This window comes from Panthera onca, chromosome D4, assembly GCF_046562875.1.
Source record: "Panthera onca isolate mPanOnc1 chromosome D4, mPanOnc1 haplotype 2, whole genome shotgun sequence".
NCBI lineage: Eukaryota > Metazoa > Chordata > Mammalia > Carnivora > Felidae > Panthera > Panthera onca.
The window spans coordinates 1,389,624-1,411,310 of NC_138351.1; the positions used below are offsets into that span (position 1 = coordinate 1,389,624).

A 21,687-nucleotide genomic window follows, 5' to 3' on the forward strand; every position below is an offset into this window, starting at 1 on the left:
CCAATGTGGGGCTCGAGCTCACGAACCGTGAGGTCATGACCTGAGCTGAAGTTGGATGCTTAACTGGCTGAGCCACCCAGGCGCTCCAAAATAGCAGGAATTTTTGAACTGCTCAATTTTACTTAATTTGCTACAGACTCTCCCTGGTTATGTTACCAACACTTGGTTTCTCTCTCTGCCTTACCAATTTTATGATTTTTTTTGAGGACCAGACTACTAAGTAAGATGTTGCAAGTAGTCTCAAACAACTCCCGAAAAAGGAAGATTTTAGGAATGAGTCGTATGTAGGAGAAGTAGGGAACAACAGACTATATTTCTTTGTTAAAATTCTAATGTAATGAGCTGATGAGAATTTTTAGAAAAACTTTTTATTACTTAATGGTAAATCCTCATATATTCTAGGCCTACTTGTGTAAATATGCCTTTAGAGTAGTAGACCTGCTCTCATAGGAGATGTACATGTAAATTCTGATTGATGGTACCACATTGCCTTCTAAAATGGTTTTACCATTTTATGTGTTCAGATTTTTATAGTTGAGACTTGTAGGGAAGAAAATGATGAAGACACAGCAGTCTTCTGAATTCTTAAACATTTTTTAAACAAAATTTCCACTAGAGGGAGATATTTAACCATCAGAAAATTGAAAAGTAACCTAAATAATAAAACTACTGTACTTAGTATTGTTATAATAAAATCATAGTAATAGAAGCTAAGAACCATAAGTGACCTTATAAGGTCACTATGATTATTAAGCTCAATGCCCTTATTTTATAGGGAAATACCTCAAGGGAGTTTGAATGATTACCCATGTTGGCATAGCTGTTATTGTCAGCAGTGATTGGAATATGCAGTTCCATTCTCCAGAGTTTCTGTCTGGTGTCATAAGAACATCAGAATTAACATGTGTCCATATTCATACTCCATAAAGCATAATAAATCAGATGGGTGTCAGTTTGTAGGAAAAATGGCTAAGTAGGTTTTTGTGACTACTTTTCCTGAAACCCGATGTAATGAACAAAATGATTCCATAGTAGGCAAATTAAAAATTTATTTTTCATGTTTATTTATTTTTGAGAGAGAGACAGAGCCAGAGCATGAGTGGGGGAGGGGCAGAGAAAGAGGGAGACACAGAATCCAAAGCAGGCTCAACGCTTTGAGCTGTCAGCACAGAGTCCGATGCGGGCCCAAATTCACAAACTGCGAGATCATGACCTGAGTTGAAGTTGGACGCCCAACCAACTGAGCCACCCAGGTGCCCCTAAAGTAGACTGTTACGAATACAAGTTATATGAAAGTGTCATGGTAACTACAAACCAAAACTTACAGTAGATACACAGAAGATAATGGGAAAGGGATCTAAGTGTACCATTAAAGAAAGTCAATAAGCCACAAAAAAAGAGTAGCAGAAGAAGAACAGAGGAAATATGAAACAGCCAGAAAATAACAAATGACAATAAGCACATACAAAATTAATACTTTAAATGTAAAGTAACTAAATCCTCTAATCGAAACCATAGAGTGGCTGAATGGATTTAAAAAAAAAAAACCAAGACCCATCTATACATTGCCTACAAGAGACTCACTTCAAACATAAGGACAAACATACACTGAAAGTGGAGGGATGGATGGGAAAAGATACTCCATGTAAATGGAAACCAAAAGAAAGCTGGGGTAGCTATACTTCGGTTAGACAAAATAGACTTAAAAATTTTTTTTTAAATATTTATTTTTGAGAGAGAAAGAATGTGAGGGGGGGAGGGGCAGACAGAGAGAGAGAGAGAGAGAGAGAGAGAGAGAGAGGAGACACAGAATCTGAGGTAGGTCTCAAACTCACAGACCATGAGATCATGACCTGAGCTGAAGTGCTTAACCAACTGAGCCACCCAGACACCCCTAGACAAAATAGACTTTTAAACAAAGACTATCATTAGAGACAAAGCAGAGCATTATGTAACAACAAAGGGGTTGGTTGATACAACGTGAGAATATAACATTTATAAATATCTGTGCACCCAAAAATAGGAGCACCTAAATATACAACAAATACTAAAAGACCTAATGGGAGAAATGGACAGCAGTACAGTAATGGTAGTAGACCTTAATACCCCACATCAATGGATAGGTCATCCAGGCAGAAAATCAATAAGGAAACATGGGCTTTAAATGACAGGTTAGACCAGATGCACTTAACATATACATACAGAGCATTCCATTCACAAACAAGAAAATACAGTCTTCTCAAGTGCACATGTACCATTCTCCAGGATAGATCATGTGTTTGGCCACAAGAGAAGTCTTGACAGTTTAAGAAGATTAATATCAAGCATCTTTTCTGACGACAGTTGCAAGAAGAAAACTGGAAAATGCACAAACATGTGGAGATTAAATAACATGCTACTAAAATATTGACAGGTTAATGAAGAAATTAAATGAGAAATAATGAAATACCTCATGACAAAGGAAAATAAAAATATAACATACTGAAGTTCTGGGATGCAGCAAGAGCAGTTCTAAAAGGGAAGTTCATAGCTATAAATTTATACCTCAAGAAACAAGAAAAACTTCAAAAAACCTGTCTTAACACCTCAGTGAACTAGAAAACAAAAACAATAGAGCCCAAAGTCGGAAGGAAATAACAAAGCTCAGAGCAGAAATAAGTGAAATAGAATCTGAAAAGGCAGTAGAAAAGACCAGTGAAACCAAGAGCTGTTTTCTTTGAAAGATAAACAATTATAGGCAAACCTTTAGCTAGACTCACCAAGAAAAAAGAGAAGGAACTCAAAATCAGAAGTGAAAGAGACATTACAGTTGATATCACAAAACTAGGAAAGATAATAAGAATACAATTGTATGCTAACATATTGGACAACCTAAAAGACATGAATCAATTCCTAGAGACTTATACAGCCTTCCAAGACTGACCCAAGAAGAAATCTGAAGAGACTGGTTACTAGTAAGATTAAATCAGTAATTGAAAACCCTCCAGCAAACAAAAATCTAGGACCAAATAGCTTCACTAGAGAATTCTACCCAACATTCAAAGAAGACTTAATACCAATCCTTCTCTAATACAAAAATATAGAAGAAGAAAGAAGACCCATACATTCACTTTAGAGGCCTGTGTTACCCTGATACCAAAACCAGACGAGGACACCACAAGAAAAGAAAATTACATGCCAATATTGCCAATGAACATAGATGCAAAAACCCTCAACAAAATATTAACAAACTAAATTCAACAATACGGTAAGAGGATTATACACCTTGATCAAGTGGGATTAAATCCAGGAGTGCAGGAGTGGTTTAACATTTGCAGCAATTACTGTGATATATCACATTAACAAAATGAAGGATAAAAATCATATGATCATCTCAATAGATGCAGGAAAAGTATATGAGAAAATTCAGCATCCCCTTTTTTTTTTTTAATGTTTATTTTTTGACAGAGAGAGACAGAGCATGAGTGGGGGAGGGTCAGAGAGAGAGGGAGTCACAGATTTCGAAGCAGCTCCAGGCTCTGAGCTGTCAGCACAGAGCCTGACGCGGGGCTCAAAGTCACGACCTGTGAGATCATGACCTGAACTGAAGTCAGATGCCCAACCAACTAAGCCACCCAGGCGCCCCTCAACATCCCTTTTTTTATTTTAATGCCCAAGAAATAGGTATAGAGGGAGCATACTTCAACCTAATAAAGGCAATTTATGACCATCCCACATTATACTCAATGGTGAAGAGGTGAAAGAATTTCCTCTAAGATGAGGAACAGGGTTTTTACCCTTGCCACTTTTATTTAGCGTAGTATTGGAAGTCCTACCCAGAGCAATTAGGGAAAAAGAAGAAATAAAAGGCATTCACATTGGAAAGGAAGAAGTAAAACTATCACTATTTGCAGATGACATGATATTCTATATAGAAAACCCTAAACAGGGGTGCCTGGCTGCCTCAGTCAGAGGAATGTGCAACTCTTGATCTCAGGGACATGAGTTCAAGACCCATGTGGAGATTATTGCAAGCAAGCAAGAGAGAATGAACTTAAAAATAAATCTAGATAACCCTAAAGAATCCACCAAGAAGTTATTAGAACTTATAAATGAATTCAGTAAAGCTGCAAGATACAAAATCAATATACAAAAATCTGTTCTTTTTCTGTACACTAATAATGCACTATAAGAGAAATTATTTAATTACCTCAAAAAGATTGAAATACCTACAGGAGGTCAAAAACCTGGTCATTGTAAACAATAAGATATTGACAAGAGAAATTGAAGGCACAAATACATGGATAGATATTCTGTGCTCATGGATTAGAAGAGTTAATATTTTTTAAATGTCCACAGTACTGAAAGGAATCTACAGATTCAACTACAACCCCTATCAAAAGTCCTATGGCAGGTTTCACAGAAATAGAAAATAGAATTCTAAAATGTGTATGGAACCGCCGAAGATCCCTAATAGACAGTTGACTCTTACGAAAGGAAGAAACCTGGAGGCATCATGATTCCTGACTTCAAGTTGTATTACAAAAGCTATAGTAATTAAAACAATATGGTATTGGCATATAAAGATTAATGGAACTGAATTAAGAACCTGGAACTAAACCCACACATATGTGGTAAATTAATTTATGATAGTCAAGAATATACAATGGGGAAAGGACTGTCCACTAAATGGTGTTCAGAAATGTGGAGAGCCACATGGAAAAGAATGAAACTGAACCTCTGTCTTACACCATACACAAAAAATTAACCCAAAATGGACTAAATGCTTGAATGTAAGACCAGAAACCATAAGTATCCTAGAAGAAAACATAGGCAGTAAACTCCTTGACATGTCCCAGTGTTGATTTTTTTTGATACCAAAAAGCAAAAACAACAAAAGCAAAAATCAAGAAGTGTGACTACATAAAACTAAAATATTTCCCTATAGCAAAGGAAACCATCAGCAGAATGAAAAGTTAACCCTTGGAATAGGAGAAGATATTTCCAAATCCTATATCTGATGGGGTTCATCTCCAGTGTATATAAAGACCTGCTATAACTCAATTGCAAAATAACCAAACAATTTGGTTTAAAAATGGGCAGAGGATCTGAATGGACATTTTTTCAAAAAGACATACAGATTGCCAAACAGGTATATGAAAAAAATCAGAGAATAGAAATCAAAACCACAATGAAATATCCCCTAACCCCTGTTAGGATGGCTATTATAAAAAAGACAAGAAATAAGTATTGGCCAGGATGTGGAGGAAGGGGAACTCTTGTGTATTATTGACTGTTGGTAGAAATGTAAATTTGTACAGTCATTATAGAAAAGAGTATGGAATTCCTTCAAAAATTAAAAACAGAATTACCACATGATCCAGCAATTCCACTTCTGGGTATTTATCTGAAGGAAACAAAAACACTAAAAAAGACATCTGGGGTGCCTGGGTGGCTCAGTCTGTTAAGCATACAACTCCTGATATAAATCTTGATAGAAATAAGTAAGGAGGGGCCTGGAAATCATAGGCTTTATAGTGAGGTAAGGGTTCTTTGCCTTTCCTAACGGGTGAAAGGCCAAAATCCAACACACACCCACACATATTCAAGCAAAAGACAAGACGTGCCTCTGAGGTTTTTTAAAAAATTTAAAACTGGTCAAATGAGATAATGATTCACATTTCAAATAATTCATCCATTTAAAATGTACAGTAAATTTTAGTATATTCAGAGTTGTACAACCATCACCGCATCATTTTAGAACATTTTTATCACCTCAGAAGGAAACCCCTTTTTATCATCCCTCAGTCCCTCTTCTTCTGCCCAGACCTACACAACAGCTAATCTGTTTTCTATCTTTATGGGTTTGTGTATTTTGGACAGTTTGTTGAAATGGAATCATGTAATATGTGATCTTTTTGACTGGCTCCTTTCACTCAAGATAGTATTTTCAAGGTTTGTGCATATAGCAGGTATCATGACTTCATTTCCTTTTTTTGATTGAATATATTCCATTGTATGAATATATCAAGTTTAGTTACTCATTTATTAGGTGATGGGCATTTGGGCTATTTTCACCTTTTTACTACTGTTAATGTTACTGTAAACATTCGTGTGTAAGCTTATAAGTAGGCATATGTTTTCATTTTTCTTAGGTGTATGTCTAACAATAGAATTGTTGGGTCAAATGGAATGACCAGGTGATGACTAATGATGCTGGCCATTATTTCATGTGCTTTCTGCCCATTTGTATGTTTTTGAAGAAATATCTGTTGAGATCCTTTGCTCCTAACAATTCCCACTGTATCCTCAGGCAGCTAAAAAACTAAACAGAGATTATAAGCCGTCAATATCCATTTCTCCAGCAGCTCAAAATACAGAGACACATCAGATAGTGCCTAGATAAATGGGGAAGTGTCAAGAAGTAACCACTCACTGTTTTCTTAGGAAATATTAGAAATTGTTAGATCTACTCCTGTGAACACATAGTAGTCCCAGAATAGAGCACAAATATGGTGCCATGTTTTATTATCTTCATTTAGGACATACACAAACGTACTGTCATGAGGTGAATTAATAAGAAAATGGGGATAAGTTCACTTTGAAAGAATTAGTCCGGGAAATAAATACAAGAACACACTATATAAAACCTGTTCTATCAAATGAAGCATTTATAGAAAATTGAGTAAGAGGAAAGAGAACTGAGAGAAAGAAAGAAAAAAGAAAGCAATTATAGTGCTGAGAACTATATTTGAAGTAACCAGGAGGTGAATATGGAGGGCACTCTCGAGGAAAATCACCTGTAAGAGCAAGTGAAAAGAACAATCTGGAAGACCACAAATGGTCAATATATGCTTTTTGCAAAAACAAGTGAAAGACAAATGATAGGCAACTATATAATAGAGCAAAATTTACTAGAGTAAAGGAGAAAACCCGAGTTTACAGATCAAAATATGTTTTTGTAATAGGTAGCCATAAGTCTTTGTCTTCATTTCTTACTGTTTTAGGATAGATTCTTGAAGTCATACTGCTGGTATAGAGAATACGTGTATTGAAAAAAATTTTTTTTGAACATTTATTCATTTTTGAGAGACCGTGTGTGAGTGGGGGAGGGGCAGAGAGAGAGGGAGACAAAGAATCTGAAGCAGGCTCCAGGTCCTGAGCTGTTAGCACAGAGCCCGATGCAGGGCTCGAACTCACAGACCATGAGATCGTGACCTGAGCTGAAGTTAGTCACCGAACTGACTGAGCCACCCAGGTGCCCCGAGAATATGTGTATTTTAAAGTATGTATTGTCAAAATGATTTCATAGGTAAAAGTGTTACCTCATTGGTTTAATTTACATTTGTCTTTTTACTAATGAGAGTGAATACTTTTTTCCATGTTAATTGTCTAATACATCTCAGTTTTTAATTCATGTCTTTCACATTTTTCTTTTCAGTTTTCATTTCTCCTTGTCATGTTTATGGTAAAAATTTTTTCAGGTTATTCTTTCACTTTTAGTTATAAAGTCATTTTTTAATATAAATATTTTGAGTTTCTGGCATGCCTGGGTGGCTTGGTTGAGCGTCTGAGTTCGCCTCTTTGAGTTTGGCTCAGGTCATGATCTCACAGTCATGTGATCGAGCCCCCTGTGGAGCCCACTTAGGATTCTCTCCTTCTCTCTCTCTCTGCCTCTCCCCCATCCATGTGCTCGCTTTCTCTCTCTCTCTCTCTCTCTCTCTCTCTCTCTCTCGGAAATAAAGTTTAAAAAATATCAAGTGTTTTGTGTGATTATATTTGCTTTTTTTTCCTGTTGTGGCTTTTTAAAATTACCTTTTCCTATTGCTTGGTGGTATTTCATTTGTATTTTTTAAAATAATTTTTGTCTCTTTATTTTATTTAAATGTTTACTGTGATCTGATGTATAAACTTTTTTTACATTTTAGAATAAGGAGAGTTTATCTTCTGTTATTACTGACCTCAACATAATAATGGAGCCCACCGAATATTCAGAATTAAGTGAATTTGTGTCTAGGTAAGATATTACAAATTTTTATTTTTTTAGGGGTTGTTTTCACTCTACAGTTTTAAGTTTACTCCCCCCCTTTTTTTTTTTAACTATGTGCTAGGCTTTAAAATGTGAGGAAGAACAGATACAATCTTTGATACTCATGGAGGTTATAGCCTATTGGTGAACTCATAAGTCAATTATGGAAATAAATCTAAAATTGTGGTTGCGCTCCCTGCTACAGAGGAGAGTTACGTAATGCCTGTTGAAGCATACATCAGGAATTTGACTTTTAAGAAGAACATGGACTCATTTCCTGAAGATTGAGCTGACCTCTGAATAATGTGTAGGTGTAACCTAACAAAGAGGTCCTAGACAGAGTAGTTGTACATAGGCACTATGCAAAGAGGAAGCATGCCGTCTGTGAGCAACTGACAAGAGCAGGGTGTGAGCCGGAGAGTGTGTTCTGAGATGAGGCTGTCAAGTCCGTAAGGTCCACACTGCATGGAGTTTGGTACGAGGAGTTTGATCGTCGTCCGGAGACCGGCATAAAGCTACTAAAGCAGAGCCTGGAGAGTGTGTGACGTCCTAGAAAGAACTGTTGTGGATGCCACAGGGAGAAGGGATTGACGGCGGATAGTAGTAGGTACAGCTTGGTCAGTGATTAGCCTATGAAAATGCCGAAGACATTTGTAGGTTGGACTAGCATAATGGTAGCTGAGGTAGAGTGCTGGATGGGTTTGGATTTGGGGAATATTTAGGAAGCACAATTATTGGCCGAATGGGAGGGATCAGGAGTCCTTGATGGTGATTGCATTTGTTGAGATAGAGAAAGTTGAAAGAGAATCATGGTAGGTGAGGTTGTGACTTCAGGTTGGACATGTTGAGTATCTGTGAAGCACAGCAGTAAAAATAGGAAGTAGGCAGCTCAGCAGAGTTGGAGGCAGGAGATGGAGCCCCAGAGTTTTCTGCCAGTGGGTAGAAGTTAAAGCCTTGAACTTCAGGAGATTGGAGGAGGGACTAGAAGTGGACCTTGTGGTGGGGAGAGGGTCCTAGACAGAGATTGGACGGGGAACAACTGTGTGGGAGGGAGACCAGGAATATATTGTTGACCACTGACAACTGGGTGGCAGCTCTTCTCCGACATCATTGAAGATGTTCTTTAGTCTCTTCTGGATCACGTGGGTCCTGACAAGAAGTCTGCTGTAAGGGTTAATTTGGGGGCTGGGGCTGCCTTCAAACCTTTCTCTTAATTTTGTTTTTCCCCAGTTTGACAGTATTATTTCTAAGGTGTGTTAGTGTGAAAATTCCCATCCACATCTTTTCAAATCTTCTGTTTTCTGTGCTTCTCTTGCAGTGCTAACTGCACATATATTAAGCCATTTGGTATATCACCTCAGGGATTGGGTGCTTCTATGTCTTTTACTCTTTGTTGTTTCTTTGCATTTTAGTTTGGGTAATTTCTGTTATCCTATCTTCAAGTTCACAGATTCTTTCCTCAGCTGAAGTCCCACCTACCAGTGAGCCCTTTGAAGGAATTCTTCACTTCTAATGTCATGTTTTTTTACCTCTGGCATTTTCAATTTGACCCTTAATTTTTCTGTCTACTGAAAGTCCCCATTTGTTAATGCATTTGTACAACTTTTTCCATTAGATCTTTTAATTTATTAATTATGGCTATTTTTCTCTTTAGTGTTTTACTTTGGAAGTTTTCATATATATGTAAAAATAATAGAATAATTAACCTGCAGCTACACATTAGGCATCAACAATTATTGATATTTTGCTAATCTTATTTCATCTGTTACACATATTTTTGAAGTTTTAATTTTGAAATAATTCACAGAAAATTGTAAAAAACAAAACAAAACCAGTATCCAAGGAGATTCTACATACCCTTCATTCAGCCTCTGACAATGATAACATGTTACAGAGTATACTCTTCACATCCAGAAAATTGACATTAGTAAAATTCACAGAGCTTTTTCAGATTTTATCGGTTTTACAATCACTTGTTTGTTCTATGCAATTTTATCACCTCTGTAGCTTCATGAAACCACTACCTTCAACATTCAAGACTCTTTCATATATCTTTGTACTAGCTCTTTTTTCCCTCATTTTTTTTATTGTGATAAAATACATATACCATAAAACTTACCTTCTTAATCCTTTTTAAGGGTTCAGTTATAGTATTAAATACATACATGACGTATTTAACTTAGGTGCACCGCCATCTATCTTTTTTTTTTTTTAATTTTTTTTTTTTTTTGATGTTTACTTTTGAGAGGGAGAGAGAGACAGAGTGCAAGTGGGGGAGGGACAGAGAGAGGAAGACATAGAATCCAAAGCAGGCTCCAGGCTCCAAGCTGTCAGTACAGAGTCCACTCAGAGCTCAGCACGGGACTCGAACTCACAAACTGCGAGATTGTGACCTGAGCCGAAATCAAGAGTCGGAAGCTCAACCTACCTACCCCCAGGTGCCCCACCACCATCTATGTCATGACACTTTTCATGTTTTAAAACTGAAACTCTTTGTGCATTAAACAGTAGCTTCCCATCTTCCCCTCCATTTGTATTTCTGTCTCTGTGACTTTTTTTTTTTAATTTTTTTTTTATTGTTTTTTATTTATTTTTGAGACAGAGAGAGACACAGCATGAACGGGGGAGGGGCAGAGAGAGAGGGAGACACAGAATCGGAAGCAGGCTCCAGGCTCTGAGCCATCAGCCCAGAGCCCGACGCGGGGCTCGAACTCACGGACTGTGAGATCGTGACCTGAGCCGAAGTCGGACGCTTAACCGACTGAGCCACCCAGGCGCCTATCTCTGTGACTTTTAATCATGGTTATTTTAATGTCCCTGTCTCATAGTGCCAACATCTGTATCATCTTGGAGCCTGATTCTGCTACTTCTGGGGTCTTTTTTCATAAATTTTTGTATGTCATCATTTTTTTTTTTTTTTTTTTTTAATGATACGTTGTGGAAAAACAGAGACTGAAGCAAATAGTATTTATGCTCAGAAATGGGTACGTTTATCATGCTACTAGTGTGGCGTCAATTCAAAGTGGTCAGCAGTTGAGCTGGTTTGGGATTTTTACTGTTTCCGTCATCAGTAGGCTTCAAATCACCGCCTCACCATAGGTTTCAGATTCTTCCATCTGTGAACTCAAATTCAAGGTCTGTTTTTCCTTATGCTTAGAATGTGGTTTTGGGAGCTGGAGGGTTCTTCTCTGTGTTCCAGATCCACTCAGCTTTCTGCCTTTCTAAGGGGAACTTTCTCCATGTGCTTGACGCTCCCCAGTAGTAGTTGTTGATGCTTATTACTTGGTGCCAGGCTTGTGGTGGGCACAACGGGAGTTCTCTGTTTTCAGGGTCCATCCTCAGTATTGGGCAGTCCTCTGTACCTGCACCTCAGGGGTTGGGCTCCCCAGTGTTCCTGCTCCTCCTCCCCAGTAGAGCCAAAGCCCACCTGGATCTGGGGTTGGTCTTGGCCAGGAGAGACTTCCATGTTCCTCTTGCAGGGTTATCAGATGAATGCTTGGTGTTAGTGTAGGGTCCTGGGCCCAGTGGGTTTCCTGCCCCTCCCATGGAATGGGGTTTTTGCCCTCTTCCTGAAGCAGTGGATCTTTGTCTTGGTAACAGGAGTGTTTTCTGTCCATCTCCCAACGTTAGATGAGTTTGACTTGTGCTCCTCCCTTGGAAGCAAGAGATTTTTTCTTCCATTGCTTTGTTGCCCTTTTTTCAGCATTTCAGGGTTTTTGGTTTCCATCAAAGAAGAGTTCTGGCTTCTCTTTGTTCCTGGCAGTGCCTGTGCCAGAGGCAGGGAGCTCTCTCTGACATGACCCTGGTTTTTCTGGTGGTGTCCCTTTGTGTCTGGGGTTCCAACCTGTTCCAAAATAACACTCTATCCCGTATTTGTTGTTAAGAATTTGTCAAAATTTGGGGCACCTGGTTGTCTCAGTTGGTTGACCATCCAACTCTTGATTTCGGCTCAGGTCATAATCTCACAGTTCGTGATTTCAAGCCCCACATGGGGCTCTATGCCAATGGCGTAGAGCCTGCTTCGGATTCTCTCTCTCTGCCCTTCCCCGGCATGCACATGCGCGCGCTCTCTCTCTCTCTCTCTCTCTCTCTCTCTCCCCCCCTCTCTTTTTCTATATCAAAAAAAAAAAAAACAAACAGAAAAGAAAAAAAAAACAGGAAAAAACTTAACAACAAAAAAAGAACTTATGAAATTTTAGCTGATTTCTTGTCACCCACTTGAATAGGGACTGCTTTCCTCTCCTAAGTTGACCCAAGAGCGAACAGTTTGTGTCATATCTTTGCTTTGAGGAAGAAAAATTTATTGGTTGCCTTGTGGCTTTGGGTCTCTAATAGACTCAAGAAATGTTATGATTTTTTAGATCCAGATTTGTTTGATGATATGTGTGGATGGTCTTCTCTGCAGCTGTTTACATCCTTAGTAGAATCAGAGCTCTTTCCATTATTTTCTCTGATTCTCATTCCAGAGTTTGGGACATGCTCTCTGTTCACCTTCTGTATCTGTTTTACCCTTTCTCTATACTTTCTATTTCTTTGTATCTTTGTGCTTATTCCTGATTATTCCTCAGTTCTGTATTTCAGTTCAGCAATTATTTCTTCATTTTCTGACTAATCTGCTTTTAAACCCCCCTCTACTAAATTTGCAATTTCATGGACAGTACTTGTCATTTGTGAAAGTTCTGTGTCTTTTTACATTTTCCTGTCTTTTTAAAAATAAAGACTTTAGGAGCACCTGGGTAGCTCAGTTGGTTATGGGTCTCACTCTTGGTTTTGGCTCAGGTCATGATCTCATGGTTCTTGAGTTCAAGCCCTGCATTGGGCTTTGTGCTGACAGTGTGGAGTCTGCTTGGGATTCTCTCTGTCTGCCTCTCCCCTGCTCATGTTGGTGTGTGCACACTTGCTTTCTTCATGTATATATAATATAAATATATATTTATTAAAATTATATATATATTTAAATATACTTATATATTTATAATAAATATAAATATGTTATAAATGTATATTTATATGTAAACATATTCTTAAATTTATATATTAAACATATACCATATGCATTATATACATTTGTATATATATTTAAAGTATTTAAACCTGCTCTGATCACTAGGGTTTTGCCTCTTATAAAATGTGAAATAAATGAAATTCCATAGAGACTGGCCTCTTTACTTAGCTAAAGTAAATGAACTGAGATTCACCCGTTTTTTCATTTCTTGAGTAGTATTCTGTATACTGGTGTTTACCCTTTTACCCATCGGAGGACATTTGGGTGATTTCCAGGTTTTGGTGATTATGAATAGAGCTGCTGTAAACATTGATTCGAGGTTTTTGTGTGATGTAAGTTTTTTCTCCAGGGTAGATAACTAGAAAGGAGTTGCTGGGTCATATGATTACAGCATGTTTAAATTTATAATAAACTGGCACAGTGTTTTCCAAGGTGACCATACCATGTTGCATTCTCACCAGCAATATGTGAGAGCGACTGATAATATTTTAGTGAATAATTAACTTCTGATGTCCATCTGATTTTAGACCTAATAAAACTTTAGAATTTTTATCCTCCATTTCTCTTTATGTTTTGCTTTGTCCTTAAGAAAAAGACACTTCGAGTTATTTTACTTTTCTGACTATTCTAGTTCAGATTGAAATGTGTCACTGCCAACATTTTGTGAAAGAAATCCATAACATCTGTTTAACGTTTAGTGAAGTTTGGACTGTGCCTGGGAAAAATAGATAAATTACAGTCGCTCTTACAACTTGTAGAGCCAACAGTGCACAATGTTGTTCTTTCTGTAATGGAAGAGTGTGTAATGGAGTGTCCTTTGTGGAGATGTGAATGGGGGTGAAGAGTTGTGATTTAGTCCACTTTTCCATACAGTTCTGTGTTAAGTTAATGTCACAGGTCAGGCTCTCTTCTCTCCCTCTGCCTCTTGAGTGTCTAGTGTCTGTAGTCTGTGTGTGCTTAAACCTGGGCTGTTGCATTTTTAAGATTTTTTTTTCTTGGCTCCCTTCCTCATCACATGATTAAGAGCTTAGTTTTGCTCCCTTGTTTGATGGAGATTAAAATATGTCACTTTGGCCTGTGTAGACTCTAATGAAGGAACTGCCGCTCTTTATAGGCCGGTATTCTTCATAGTGTAATTTGTTCTCTCAGACATTAAAAAGGTGTTAGTAACGGATACCAGAGTAAGATTAACAATCTTCAGTGTTCCCTGTAAAATAGATGCTTATGTAACTGTGTGTTAATGCATCTGTTCTTTTATTTTCATTTTCTGTGTCTCTGTTTTTTTGTTCCTTAGTTCCCATTTTCTGATTTCTTTTGGACTGTTTATTTTCTTACTATTCCATTTTAATTTTATCTACTGACTTTTTGGCTATATCTGGGTTTTTGTTATTTTTGTTATTTAATTACTGGCTGCTACAGGGCTTGCAGCATTCATAATCTAACTTTCAACGCTCTAGTTAGATTTAATACTTTGCCACTGCAAGTGCAACCTGGAAGGCTTGTAACCATATACGTTCCTTTCTTCTATGCTCTGTATTGTGGTTTTCACAGGAATTATGTTCATGTGTATACACTGAAGACCCCCATCAACCAGTGTTAAGATTTTTTACCTTTGACCACCATACATAATTTGAAGAACTTAAGAGAAGACGAACACTTTGGTTGTATTTACCCACATTTCTACCATTTCTGCTGCTCCTCCTGGTGGAACCTTTTTAGAACACATTGCATGTATTATGGCTCTGGTATACATTTCTGAGGATAGTGATAGTCCCTTGTATATTCATAACACAGTAATCGACTTCATGAGCTGACATTGATATAAAACTTTTATCTAATTTGCCACCTGTATTTCCATTGGTTAGTTCATCTAATGATGACCTTCTCTGCATTTACTTTTCCGGTGCATTACCTGATCCAGTCTAGTGTCAAGTATCGCATGTAATTGTCATGACCTTTTAGATTCCCTTTAATTTGAACAATTCTAGAATCTTTCTTTGCCTCTTATTACTTTGCCAGCTTGACAAAATACAGGTGTTCTATCTTTCCTACCCCCTAGTAGAACGTTCCTCATTTTGTCTTCAATCTTTATTCAAGATCCATTGCTGTTCTGAAGCAAAATACCGTACCGGTGATATGTTGTCCTTCTCAGTTCTCTGCCCGTGTAGGTGGCAGTAATTTTGATTCAGTCATACTGTCGCCTTACTGTCCACTGGATGGTCCGTGATTTGTGTTTTTGGTTTTTTTGCCTTCTCTTGGAATAATAGGCAGTCTGTGAGGAGACACTAGGACCACGCAGATACTAGTCTGTGAGGGGACACTGTGACCACGCAGATGTTAATGTCTGTGAGGGGACACTATGACCATACAGATACTACTCATCATTAAATTTTCTGCTTAGATTTAGCATCCCCTGGTGACTCTTGTGTGATCACTCTTTGTTGTGATGGTTGCAGAATGATGATGTTTCAACTCTGGCTCTTCCTCCACTTATGTCAGTAGATATTAGGCCTTATGCTGCAGAAATAGATCTCCTGGGGGCACCTAGGGCTCAGTCGGTTCAGCGTCCGACTCGATTTTGGCTCAGGTCATGAACTCACAGTTCGTGTGATTGAGCCCCATATTGGGCTCTGTGCTGACAGCGTGGAGCCTGCTTGGGATTCTTTCTCTCCTTCTCTCTCTGTCCTTCCCCTACTCATGCTCTCTCTCTGTCCTTCTCAAAATAAATAAATAAACTTAAGAAAAAAGAAATAGATTTCCTTTCTTCTCTATATATGTGTGTCTGTGTGTACCTATCTATTTACTATGGTATGGTTTCATTCTTCGTTATGTTTAATATTTATAATTCCTTACTCTACTTTGGTGTGCAAATTGTCTTACACTGGACCAGTGGGAACAGCTTCAGGCTGGTTCCTGAATCCATGTGATATTCCCTCATTATATTTTTGAGCACTTCCTTCTATTCTGGCCTAAAAAGATTTTCCAGGCTCATATGGAAAACATACTGGCTGGTAAGTGTTGTTGTAAGTGCTGTGGGACCAACAGTGCACAACAGTGCACATCTGCTATGTGGCAAGACTGCTCCGTGTGCTGGATATGTAGCAGCGTGCAGACAAAACCCCTCTGCCCACAGATAGTAAACAAAACTGACATGAAAAGTAAGTAATACACCAGAGAGAGAGAAGTGGTCCATTAGGATGGGAGATCGGGAATGTGCAGGGTGAGGGAATGGTATCTAAGGTACAGAGCATGTTCAGGAGGGTCTCAGTGACGGGGTGAGACGCGAGTAGGTCGGGGCCTCACCTCATGGTGTCCAATTGTTACCAACTGCAGGTGCTCTACAAATGTACTGCATTTCGTCTTGTGGTATAATCACTCAGAGGCAGGGTAAATTATAAACATGATAAGGACAATATATGTTGGTATAACATATTTCATTGGGTTTTTCTTAAACTAATGACTAACGCCACTGAATTAGGAAAGACGTTTCGTGTCTGTGGAGCTTTTTATGTATCTTCAAAATGAAGGAACTGGATAAACTTATTTGCAAGGCTTTGCCCCATTCTCAAAGTTTATATGTTTATGAATCAAAGAATAAAAATATTTCTGAGAAATGGTGGAACTTACTGGAATAGGAATAGGAATGAGAGAGCTATGAGAAGAACATTTGTGACTTAGATTTCCTTTACAACATGGAGTGATTGCCACTGTTTGGGGAATGCCTGTCAGCAAAACCAGATCTACAAAACACTGTTCCCCGGGGCCACCCACTTTCCATGGAATTACTTCATCTTACAGATTGCTTGTTGTCTGGTATTACTTGGGGCACAGATTCCTAAACTCCTTTGGTAAGTATTTGTGCCCACCACTATTTACAATAGACTCTACTGATCTAGTTACAAGGATTCCCCAAGAATGAATTCTGTGTGTGAGGCCGGCTTGCCTTTTTTTTTTTTTTTTTTTTTTTTTTTTTTTTTTGCAAAGCACTCCTTTTGGGGAAAATTTAAAAAAGCACAGAAAATCATAAAAGGCCATAACTGGAAAGGATTTGGACAGGCACCTTGAATGAACAGTACACACACGCTCATTTTTCACATCTCTGAGAGCATTTCCCAAGAATCCCTATTCAGTTAATCCCTGTACTGACTTACACAGAAGCCCTCATGGAGTTATCATTACAACTTCTAATAAACTTACTAAGACTAGCTTCAAAGTAGCTTCAGAGTGCCATTTGCCCAATGATCATGAGCTGTCCTACACTGGCCACCTTCATAGAAATAGCACTGTAATACAACTCCAGCTGCCATGAAGACCAATTTGGTGAGGTCTCTCTGAGAAGCAGTGCCAATGAGTTCATCACTTTCTACAGGACCATTTGCCTGAATGACCAAGAAGGGAGAAAATGAACATCACCACTGCTGCTTATATGTTCTGGGGTAGTCCTTTTGCCATGTATAGGAAACAGCTTACATTTGATATATACATCTATGCTTATGTGTACTGTATGGTTAATATCTAGAAGTTACGAATAAATGCATTAGAACCTGTTTTAATAGGTTTTACTATTATTTGAGTATTGTAAGGCCAACAAATTGGGAGACGGTCACCACTGAAAAGATAGTTTGTTATAGTTCACAACAAGAGGGGCACACCATGTCACTGGGGGCCACAGAGGGAAGCAGTAGAGGGGCAGAGGGAGAGTGGGAGTATAGCAGTTTTTAAGGGAAGGAACAGGTGAGGCAGAATGAGTAGGCTTAGGCTTGACTAGTTTGAATAACTTCAGGAGGCTCTGGAGCATAGGGGTTGTCCCCAGTTGTGGGATACCTGATCCTGGGTAATTAGAGCAGGTGGATAGCAGCCAAAGTTTTGAGAGCTTGATAAAGGAAGTTGATGGGGTGTGGGCCTTGGACTGGTTGGATCGTGTTTGAAAAGCATGCTCACGAGCAGATTGTTTACTGTCTTTAGGAATTTGCTAACTTGAGAGGGACAGTTCCTCCAGCATCAGCAAGGCCCCAGATGTTAAAGCATCAGAATACAGAAACCAGAGGGTCAATACAGAAAGCCCTCTTTGAGTCCTTTTAAAATCCAATGCATAGATGTCAGTGAAACTAGCACAGTAAGTACCTTCGACGGTTTTATCCTCCATAAAAGCAGCAAGAAAACTGACCAAAAGTGTGGGAATCATATTTACAAACGAACTGAGGAAGTCTTGAAGCAATCTAGGGAGCATTTATTTAGGAAAAACAGCAGAATCTTAGTAAGTAGCTTCTTAAATGCCCTGTTTCCAGTTCTCCCTTAGGAGCTCTGTGGTCACCTTGATGACTACAAGCCTGCAGTCATGGTGACAACCAGAAAGCATGGCAGCCACCAGAGGGGACAGAATAGTTGAGAGTCCTTCAAAGATGCATTCCCTGTGAATTGTTCTCATTTGACCTGTTTTTAGTTCCCTCAAAGAACTCACTTGCAAGGCTGTATTTATTGGATCTGATGTAGAGCTCATCAAGTGTGAAAGCCTTTTCTCTGGGAGTATCTGTTGAAGATACTTTGAAGCAATTTTTAAACTTCATAGCTGCCTGAGGTGGTGCCCAACACTTGGGAACTAATAGGTTAACTAAAAACCTTAACAGAAAAGCTGGAGAATGGGATCGCCGTAAGGACTTGGGAAACTTCTGGTCTATTCCTGAGACTCTGGAAGGTCCATGTGTTGGGTTGTGTGCATGCTGAAGGTGATCTTCATGCTCAGGAGAGACCTGAGATGCCCTGACTACCGTTCTCACTCTGGCTGATTGTATTGTGAGGTTCTGCAAGAGCAGCAGGTGAAGGCTGAGGTGGTATTTTCCTTTGCCTTGCTGAGTATTGGAGACGTGTCCTGACACACACGAAGAGCCCCTTGGCAAAGACCGTGAATCTCTGTCAAATACTAGCTAACTGAGCAGAGACTCGAGGAGCCACACAGCAGAGTATAGACTTCACAGATTTGTTCAGAAAAGTCACTAAACAAAAAGAACAAAAAGCACAACAAACCTTGGAGAGGGGTGGAATCTGATTTCAGAATTGTCACACTATATTGCTTAAAATATTCAGTTTTTGGGGTGCCTGGGTGACTCAGTCGGTTAAGGTGACACTTCGGCTCAGGTCATGATCTCACAGTTCGTGGGTTTGAGCCCCTCATTGGGTTCTGTACTGACAGCTCTAAGCCTGGAGCTGCTTGGGATTCTGTGTCTCCCTCTCTCTCTGCCTCTCCCCCACTTATGCTCTGTTTCTGTCTCTCAAAACTAAATAAAACATTAAAAAAATTAAAATAAAAAATAAAATATTCATTTTTCAACAAAAATTATAAGACATGCAAAACAAAAAACAAGAAAATATGGCCCATACACAGAGGAAAAGAGCAACTGATCAATAAAAACCATCCCTGAGGAAGCCCAGACATTGGACCTACTGGACAAAGGCTGTAAATCAGCTATTTTAAATATGCTCAAAGAGTTGGAGGGAACTATGCCAGTGAGGTCTCTGGTAGCAAATTAATTTTCTTTATATGAGAATCTTAACTTTCATTCTGGAAGAAGATTTTCTCTAGATATAGAATTTTAGTTGGGTCAGACCTTTCAGCTTATGAAAAATGTAGTGCCACTTGCTTTTGGCCTCCGTGGTTCTTGGTGAGAAATACACAGTCTTTATTTTTTTGCTTTGTTTTTTAATTTTCAGACATTTGGTTGTCCTTTGTCTGGGCTTAGACGTCTGTATGAATCTATAGGCATAGGTGGGTTCTTTTTTTGGGGGGGGGTCACATTTGGGAATTACTCATTCCTTTTTTTTTTTTTTTAATTTTATTTTTTATTTTTTAAAATTTACATCCAAGTTAGTTAGCATATAGTGCAACAATGATTTCAGGAGTAGATTCCTTAGTGCCCCTTACCCATTTAGCCCATCCCCCCTCCCACAACCCCTCCAGTAACCCTCAGTTTGTTGTCCATATTTATGAGTCTCTTCTGTTTTGTCCCCCTCCCTGTTTTTATATTATTTTTGTTTCCCTTCTGTTCATCTGTTTTGTCTCTTAGAGTCCTCATATGAGTGAAGTCATATGGTTTTTGTCTTTCTCTGACTAATTTCACTTAGCATAATACCCTCCAGTTCCATCCACGCAGTTGCAAATGGCAAGATTTCATTCTTTTTGATTGCCAAGTAATACTGCATTGTGTGTGTATATGTATATATATATATATATATATATATATATATATATATATACCACATTTCTTTATCCATTCATCCATCGATGGACATTTGGGCTCTTTCCATACTTTGGCTATTATCGGTAGTGCTGCTATAAACATGGGGGTGCATGTGTCCCTTTGAAACAGCACACCTGTATCCCGTGGAAATGCCGAGTAGTGCAATTGCTGGGTTGTAGGGTAGTTCTATTTTTAGTGTTTTGAGGAACCTCCATACTGTTTTCCAGAGTGGCTGCACCAGCTTGCATTCCCACCTTCTTTTTATTTTTTTTTTATAGTTTATTTTTGAGAGAGAGAGAGAGAGAGAGCGAGCACGCGTGCGTGGGTGGTGGAGGGGCAGGGAGAGAGGGAGACACAGAATCTGAAGCAGACTTGGGGCTCAAACCCACAAACTGTGAGATCATGACCTGAGCTGAAATCAAGAGTTGGGTGCTTAACCGACTGAGCCACCCAGGCGCCCCTATTTGATTCTTTTTTTTAAAGCTTTCATTTCTTTGTTGATACTTTCTATTTTTGCATTTCTTTCAGCAATGTTCATGATAGCTTGTTGCGGCATTTTTATGATTATGTTGGATTTTAAGAGTTTTTATATATTCTGGGAACCACTTATTGGATACACGTTTTTCAAATCCACCATGGAGTTTGTCTTTTTACTACCTTGATAATATCTTTTGATGTACAAAAGTTGGATGCACAGTTTTGTTTTTATAAAATCTGCATTATTTTTTATTTTGATCACTGTTTTACTGTCATATTTAAGAAATTATAGTCATACTCAAGGTCAGATATTTGCTTCTGTGCATTCTTTTGAGAGCTTTATGGTTTAGTCCTGTATTTAGTCCTTTGATCCATTTCGAGTTAATTTTTGCATATGGTGAAAAGTCAGGGTGTCACTTCATTCTTTTCCAGTTGGATATCCACTTGTCCCTGCACATGTTTGAAAGGACTTTTCTTACCCCATCGAATGGTCTTGGCAGTCTTGTCAAATGAATTGAACATAGATCTCGATTTTATTTCTGGATTTAATTTTATTACAGTTATCCCTATGTTTATGCCTTTGCTCCTTCCATACTGTCTATATTACTGTTGATTTGTAGTATATTTTGAAACAGGAAAATATGAGTCCTCCAGTTTTTTTCTGCTTTCTCAAGATTGTTTTGGGTGTTTAGTGTCCCCTTTCAGTTTCATGTGAATTTAGTGTTGGCCTTTACATTTGTGCAAAAATGTCATTGGGATTCTGATAGGGATTGCATTGTGTCTATAAAGAACTTTGTAGTATATTTCCATCTTAATAGTATTAAGTCTACTGACCATGAACCCAAATGTTTTCCCATTAATTTAGACTTACTTTAATATATTTCGGTAATGTTTGTAGTGTACAAGTTTGGACTTCTTTGAGTAGATTTGTTCCTACATGTTTTATTCTTTTGGATGGTATT

At 38.4% G+C, this 21,687-nt stretch overlaps 1 protein-coding gene across 2 annotated transcripts in view; it reads left to right on the plus strand.

Moving 5' to 3' along the window:
* Nucleotides 1-21,687, plus strand: part of CENPP (centromere protein P) — a 228,469-nt gene that overhangs the window by 24,271 nt on the left and 182,511 nt on the right. For both annotated transcript variants that reach the window (XM_078436123.2, XM_078436124.2), the window contains exon 4: nt 7,908-7,996. In XM_078436123.2, coding sequence (XP_078292249.2) covers nt 7,908-7,996 — 89 coding nt within the window. The remainder of the gene's footprint in view (nt 1-7,907; nt 7,997-21,687) is intronic.